Raw genomic sequence first — 8,080 nt, 5'->3', positions numbered from 1 at the left:
TGTTCACGGTGTGGTAATCCTGCGCGTTACTGGTTGTAGTTCTGCCAATCCTGTAGTTTAGGCAGTCCTGTTTGTGGCTAGTATAGTATCACCATGGAGGTAGAAATAGGTTTCACATTATACTCGGATCTAGAGCAAAAGTACTGAAAAACCCTCACAGACACGATCAGTAGTAACTTGACATGATTGCATTTGGGCACAAAATGAATGCATAGCTGTTTCGTAATAACATCTTTAAAATTACTCAGATGAACGTGAATTCTTGTTTGTTTGACCTATATACAGCCTATTAAAAAATAATATTTAGATTATACCAAGTTAAGTTGGCAATTTATGACTTAAAGGTGCAAAATAAAAATAAAATCATAACAAATCATGTGATGACGTCATCATGACGTCATTCCACAATGTACAAGAAATTGTCTGTATCTAACAACCTTCAAAGTTTCAACCTGATCGCATAATCGCTTCGGGAGTTATACGACTTGAACAAGTGCACCTTTATAATAAAGAGTGACACCCCAGGAGAGGTGGTCCGTACAGCAGATATTCCTTTTCCGCTCAGTCTGTTTTGTTTGCAAACAATTAATATATATAAACACGTATAAAAAAAGAGCATCAAGTACCGTACCTGAATCCTGAAAAGTAGGCTAATTATAGGCTATTTAAAAACCCCATAAAGCATTGTACTTGCTTCTCGTTGCATTGCTTCTAATTGCATTGCTTCTCACCCAATAAAAGCAGTATTGTGTGTAGCTACAATGAGCAAATGAAATCATAATACACAACTGACAATCGCTCCTATTAGGCCATACTATGTGAATAAAAAGATACCCGGAATATGAGTTCCGACCCCCGTAGGTCTAAAGCCCTTTAAGCCCTTTTCACACTACAGAGCCATTTCCCGGGAAATAAACTTCCGGGAAAATCTCGGAAGTTTTTAACCCCACCGCCACCCCATCAGCAACCGTTCTCACTATCCCAATTTGGTAAATCCCATACTATTTTCCAGGAATATGCACGGTCGTCTCACGACATTTTACTCTGTGGTTAACTCACTTAACCCTACCCCTGAGCAGGGTTAATTATTTCCTGGGAATAAGTTATTTCCCAGGAAATTCCCGGGAGTTTGCTTTGTAGTGTGAACATAACTTAACGGGAAATAACTATAGTGTAAAAGGGCTTAAAGGCAGTGGACACTAATGGTAATTACTCAAAATAATTATTATCATAAAACCTTTCTTGGTGACCAGTAATGGGGAGAGGTTGGTGGTATAAAACATTGTGAAAAACGGCTCTCTCTGAAGTGCCATAGTTTTCGAGAAAGAAGTAATTTTCCACGAATTTGATTTCGAGACCACAGAACTTGAGGTCTCGAAATCAACCATCTAAACGCACACAACTTCGTGTGGCAAGGGTGTTTTTTCTGTCATTATTATCTCGCAAGTTCGATGACCGATTGAGCTCAAATTTTCGCAGGTTTGTTATTTTATGCATATGTTGAGGTACACCAACTGGGAAGGCTACTCTTTGACAATTACCAATTGTGTCCAGTGTCTTTAAGAGAACTCTGCAGTTTTTAACAATAAGTAATTGCTGGAGATGACGATTCCGAAAGTTCTCCAGAAATCGCCAGGGTGAGTAAATTTTTTATTCTTTTATTGGCTAACGAACATTGCACTGTATTTGGCGCATGGCCATTTTTAAATCCGCGGCGTGCCACTTTTTTGTTGTAGCAAGGGTAAACCTTTTAGTTTTGAGAGCATGGTTGTGTGGGGTGGGGGCACGGGGGGGGGGGGGGGCTGGAGGTTCCCAACCCCCTAGAGGATTGTACCTTTTTAGCCACGATGTTTTTAAAGAGTAAACATGAACCCAGATAATGTACCGACCAGATCCAAAACACATGTCATTGCACGTGTTGATTCCCTCTCCCATATCTTTAATGTCGGCTTTGTGAAGGGATTAACACGGCCTGCAATCCTATATCTTTCAAAATTACACGTCAAATTCACGTCAAGGGTAGGCCTATATACTTTTGATTGGCTTGATTTTAGTTATCTGATACATATGATTATTATATGACTTGCAAAACAAAGGTTGACCAGGGTAGCATCATGGTTGCAAGGGTTTGCATCAAAAGGGGCGTCCACCATGCACGCTCGGTCTTGCTTTACTATGTGGGGGTTAATCACAGTACGTCTTGCAGAAACCACAGTAATTAAAAATGAATAAAACAAACTGTGCTTAGAATATAGTCAAAATTATAGTATATTATGTCAATTTTTGTAAAAGTGTTTCTAAGGTGAACATTTAACAAATTAATGGCAAATGGTCCGAGGTGAAAGTAACAGATTTTGTTCATCAGCGGGGGACGGACAGACAAAATAACAGCGGGTGTTAGACATCATAAAAGGCCGTAAGTGTATCCGAGCCCATTGATGGTACAGAAATAATATTTCCATGAAAGTTAAAAGACCGATAGAGATGAAAAGTGCTTAAAAGGTGCCGCGTACATGGCTTGACTTTCCGCCAAAGCATAGAGCCCTCTACTGAGACGGCCGTTACGATGGCCGCTGTGGACCCCACAAGTAACCATGTATTTAAAGCCATTGGACACTTTCGGTAAACAGTAATGTCCAAGGCCCACACTTCGTGTATCACAACTTTTATATAGAATAACAAATCTGTGAAAATTTAGGCTCAATCGGTCATCAGAGTCGGGAGAAAATAATGGGAAAACCCACCCTTGTTTCCGCACGTTTCGCCGTGTCATGACATGTGTTTAGAATAAATCCGTAATTCTCGATATCAAGAATTGATAATTGATAATTGGACACACAAAAAGTGCGACGTTTATTAGCGCAGGCATGGGTCTTGCGCGTTGGCCTAAATTGAACAGTATTTGGCTTAGTACGCGCGAAGACAAGTAGGGCCTATGGGCTAAGTGCATGCGTTTAATATTATGAATAATTATGTAATTTTTTTTTGGGGGGGGGGTGGGGGGGGGGGACACACACACACACACACACACACCTATATCCCATGTAGTGCCCTATAATCGCACAACGTTTAAGTTAAGCACCCCATCTCTCTGTTTTCAATAGGTATTAATTTTAGGCCTATCTCGCGAAAGCTGCACGTGGCAAAACTCTGACCATGATCTGACCATAATGATCTGACTAAACAACGGGCATCAAGTGCTTTCCTTATCAATTGTCTTTGTAGGTTGTTGCATACGGAGTTCTGGAAGTACTACCCAACTTCCAATATGTATACTGAGGTCTTACGACCGGCAAAGTATAGACGATTTATCGCTGGAGCCTCATATTGACGGTTGAATGTTTTCTTCCAGATATGTATTTTTTTATGAAAGTGATGTTGTCTTCCCAAAATAGTATATCTCAGTGGGTACTCAACATTTTGAAGACGTTATTGTGAAGTCGACACCCTACGCCCAGGATGTCATCATCCCGCGACAATTTATCTCGGGAAGTCAACTTCATTGCTTTCATGATGTCGACATAAAAAAAAAACCCATATCGGCATGTCGACATCTTACGTTTATGATGTCATCATTCCGTCTTAAGCGATCTCCGGAATCTCAACATGTCAGATGGCACTTTAGGAGCTCCGTAGTACGATCTCCGTAGATGTATTCAAATTTGTCAGTGACTTTCAAGATTCCAAGGGCTATAAAAAGGCTCCACGATTAGCACCAACCCGTGTACCTATCGGTAAGCCTACACAAGAATCACTCCCAGATAGCAACACCCTGGCCGCCAGGACAGCCACACGACCTTTTTTCAGCCGGTCATCGATTAAGCGATAGAAGAGCTACTTAGTTTCTAGAGCAGCGACAAGAAGAAATTGAAGAAAATGGCGAACGCAAGATTTTGTTTTTTGATGATGCTGGTGATTGTAGGTGCGACTGGGAGCAAAGGCTTCTCTTTGAACAATTGCCTAACGGGTAAGTGGAACATTCTTGAAAAGGTTATTATAACTCCGTTATTTAAAATAATTATTCATCAAAACATTTTCGCCTGTGACTGGTGTCCTTGCGTGTAAGGCACTTTATCATAATTGCTTCTCTTCATCCAGATGTACAAATGGGTACCATGGAGAGCTGGGGACTACTGCCATTGTGATCATCCCGTGTCCAGTTATTTTTTTTCTCAGTCATTCAATGCAAAACGCACTAGATACATATTAGCCTTTATTTACTCATTTAATGTGCTTCACAAAGCACAACTGTCAAGTTGTTAAGCACGTGATTGTGTTTCTATAGGCATTTCGTATTTTCTTATGTTTTAGTTTGTCTATTTTTCCATGTTCAGCGCCCTAGAGCATGTGTACACATGATTAGGGCGCTATACAAGTTTTGGTATTATTATTATTTATTATTATGACATTAGGCCCAGATCAAACGAGCAAATTCAAAAGTAAGCCGTTTTACTACGTTTGTTGGACTCACTTCGAGTGAAGCAATCAAATGCTGATTTTCAAAGTATGTAAAATGCTGTTCAACCTCAACCTTTTAAAAATATTTCAGGAGGACTTATCTAAAGGATGGGCCTTATGGTTGTATTGAACCTGATCACCCAGTTCAGAATTAATTAATCACCCGATAATATTGACCAATACCGCATTTTATCTGTTTACTCTTCCTATTTAGACGATAGCAATTCGCCCCTACGCATTGAAGAGTTCAGTTTCTCGCCTGATCCCATCCGTGCAGATGACTACGTTTACATGTCTTTTAAAGCAGAGGTCACCAGAAATGTCACGCTGCCTTTGACCCTTAGCGTGTCGGTGAAAAAAATCACATTCTTCGGCTGGGAAATGCCTATTTCGTGCCTAGCGACAGGTGGACTTCCTTTCGGAAGCTGGTAAGGAAATAAAACCACTAGTGAGAAATTACTCCTTTCTCATAAACTACGTCACTTCAGAGGAAGCCGTTTCTCACAATGTTTTATACTATTGCTTGTTACCAAGTAAGTTTTTGTGCTAACAGTTATTTTGAGATTATTACCAATAGTGTCCAGTGCCTTTAAGTGCATTAAGTTTTATTATTGTATTATGTAAGAATGGGTTACGAAACATAACTTTGAGCAAACAAAACAGATAAGCCACTGAACAAAGTTCTTTAATCATTCTGACAACAATGATAATCAAATCGCAATGTCAAGTGACGGCAGTCGGCAAATCCTGTTTGCTTACGGATTCCAGAAGCCGCTCGCATGATATGAGTCACGATAACTTGATTCACGGACAGGCCATTTCTACAACTTCCGAAAAGAAATTTTTCGACATTTTAGGCCTAAATCTTAATTAGCTACGGCTACGGCTACGGCTACGGCTACGGCTACGACTGTTCAATGCTTAGGCTTATCCATCGCATGGTGATGCAGAAATGCAGAAACCTAGCCGTTTAGCCGGTAGCCGCGTAGCCACACTACACATTCATACAAGGTCTTAAAGGCAGTGGACACTATTGGTAAATACTCAAAATAATGGTTAGCATAAAATCTTACTTTGTAACGAGTAATGGGGAGAGGTTGATAGTATGAAACATTGTGAGAAACGGCTCCCTTTGAAGTGACGTAGTTTTAGAGAAAGAAGTCATTTTCCACGAATTTGATTTCCAGACCTCAGGATTAGATTTTGAGGTTTCAAATTCAAGCATCTGAACGCACACAACTTGTGTGACAAGGGTGTTTTTTCTTTCATAGTTATCTAGCAACTTCGACGACCATTTGAGCTCAAATTTTCACAGGTTTATTTTATGCATAATGTTGAGATACACCAAGTGTGAGAAGACTGGTCTTTTACAATTACCAATAGTGCCCAGTGTCTTTATTTTCAAAAGTAAATCAAACTGCGGTTAAAGTCGACGTTTCTTCCACTTTTCTTGTTGTCTTCAGCACGTACGATGTATGTTCGGCGATGGATCACCTAGAATCTTCGTACGGTTGCCCGAGTGAGTTTACCGCCGCAGGGCTGCCGTGCCGCTGCCCGTTCACTCCCGGGTCCTACAACACCAACACCGCTCCAGTGCGATTCTATCTCAACACTGAGGGTTTGCCCTACGGAAGGTTCATTTCGTCTTTCCTTGCTGTAAGTAAAATTAACTGATTGTGCGTTCTTGACTTCTTCGGCAAAAACCCCCACCAAAAACCGATTTATTTTATTTTACTATACCTATTGCATATTCATGAGCGAAAGTCGAGTTCTTACTGATCCATTGAGCTGTGACTCATTTCCTTCGATTTATAACGTGTCGTCTTTGCGTGCAAACTTTTTTCGTCAAATTGTGGCGCCCAAAAATGGCGACTTGAAAGTTTTGAAAGCATTTTGTTGGGTGCCGAAAAATCCTTTGTCCGCCGCAAATTGGTAATAACAGCGTTTTCAATAATATTTCGTGTATTAAAGGGAAGGTACATGTTTGGTTATTACTCAAAACAAATATTAACTTAAAACTGACTTGGTAACGAGCATTGGAGAGCTGTTGATAGTATATAAAACATTGTGAGAAACGGCTCCCTCTGAGGTAGCATAGATTTTGAGAAAGAGGTAACTTCGCACTAAAAACACTTCTAGCTAGAAGTCTTTTATTCCTATCTGAAAGCACACAAATTCGTCTAACAAGGGTGTTTTGTTCTCTCATCATTTTCTCGCAACTTTGATGACCAATTTAGTTCAAACTTTCAAAGGCTTCTGCTTTAAGTTGGGATACACCAAGTGAGAACATTGGTCTTTGACAATTACCAAGCGTGTACTTTCCCTTTAAATAAATACTTGTTCAAAAACTTTGATCCATTTTGTTTTTTGTATGCAGGGGAAATACAGGACCGTAATTCGGGTGGTTGATGGCAACAACAGCGATGTTATGTGTATAGATATGCGCTATCGAATGGTGAACTAGGAACGAGCATTTTAAATGAAATTTACGGTGAAATAAACATACAATACAACAAAAGGTCTGCATTCACATGCTGATATTCAAATCTAAAATTTTAAAGTATTGTGATTACCCTATCACCAGATGTGTATTAGCCCTGTTTACTCAGTGCCTGTGATTTTCTGTTCCACAGAATACTCGGTGCCTGTGATTTTCTGTTCCACAGAACTTGGGAAAGTATGAGTATACAATATGCTAACACACATCAGTGAAAGGGTTAAAGATGCTATGTCAGATTTTTTGCCGATTTGACCCCAGGTATTTTGATGGGGGGTCGAGAAAGTTACAAGCTTTCATTTGAGCCATTGCTCGAAAAAGTCCGCCAATTATAAGTAGCAGTGAAATAAAGTGCTCAAAATTAGTTTTTGTCGATCCCGACAATTTATCACGTGACCAATTCTTATGTGTTTTATAAGAAACGTTTTAAACTATTGTCATGGTTCCTGACCATCAAAAGTAAAAGTTAAACTTTTTTTTCGTTAGAGCGGGTGATACTCTTTGAAATACCATTCACTCAAAAAAATCTATTTTTTAATGTTTGGGGCCAAAAATCTGACATAGCATCTTTAAACCAACAATTTATATTCAAACCGTTTATATTCAATCGTAAAAATTAGAAGAAAAATCACAAAAACTCTCATCTTGATTCATATATATTTTATTATGAAGTAAGTAATTATATCAAAATCTATAGTAACATTTAGGAGCTCCATTCATGTATTCTTGGGAACTTTGTGCATTGGTATTCTGCTAAGCATAATTATTTTGTGCTTAGATATTTTTTTAATAGAAAAATAAATAACCATTTCTTTTTTCTTTTCAAGTAATGTTATTTTATTTTGTTGGGGCGAACATGAAAGAAAATGTACATAGGCAAGTTAGTGCCACCAAAGCGATTGAATGGGGTGGTTTTTTTTATTTTATGGAATATGGGCCCACTCAAAATGTACAGTTCAACATTTTGGTGCACCATGTTGGCACTAGTATGATGTTGGTGGTGGTTGATTATTGTATATAAAAAACATTTATAGCCTTGTATATATATTGATATATATGTCATAATTTAACGATAATAAACAAGCTGAAACAACTTTTTGCTTAGTGTGTTATTTATTATAGTTA

At 38.9% G+C, this 8,080-nt stretch overlaps 1 protein-coding gene across 1 annotated transcript; it reads left to right on the top strand.

Annotated features, from left to right (window-relative positions):
• Window positions 1-3,683: 3,683 nt before the first annotated feature.
• On the top strand, window positions 3,684-8,048 carry LOC139939998 (uncharacterized). The gene is made up of 4 exons (XM_071936188.1): window positions 3,684-3,967; window positions 4,673-4,886; window positions 5,922-6,114; window positions 6,836-8,048. The coding sequence occupies exons 1-4, from the start codon at window positions 3,877-3,879 to the stop codon at window positions 6,920-6,922; spliced, it is 585 nt and encodes a 194-aa protein (XP_071792289.1). The 5' UTR covers window positions 3,684-3,876; the 3' UTR covers window positions 6,923-8,048.
• The last annotated feature ends 32 nt before the right edge of the window (window positions 8,049-8,080 follow it).

This window comes from Asterias amurensis, chromosome 7 (genome assembly GCF_032118995.1).
Source record: "Asterias amurensis chromosome 7, ASM3211899v1".
Lineage (NCBI taxonomy): Eukaryota > Metazoa > Echinodermata > Asteroidea > Forcipulatida > Asteriidae > Asterias > Asterias amurensis.
This window is presented reverse-complemented; position numbering and strand designations above follow the sequence as displayed.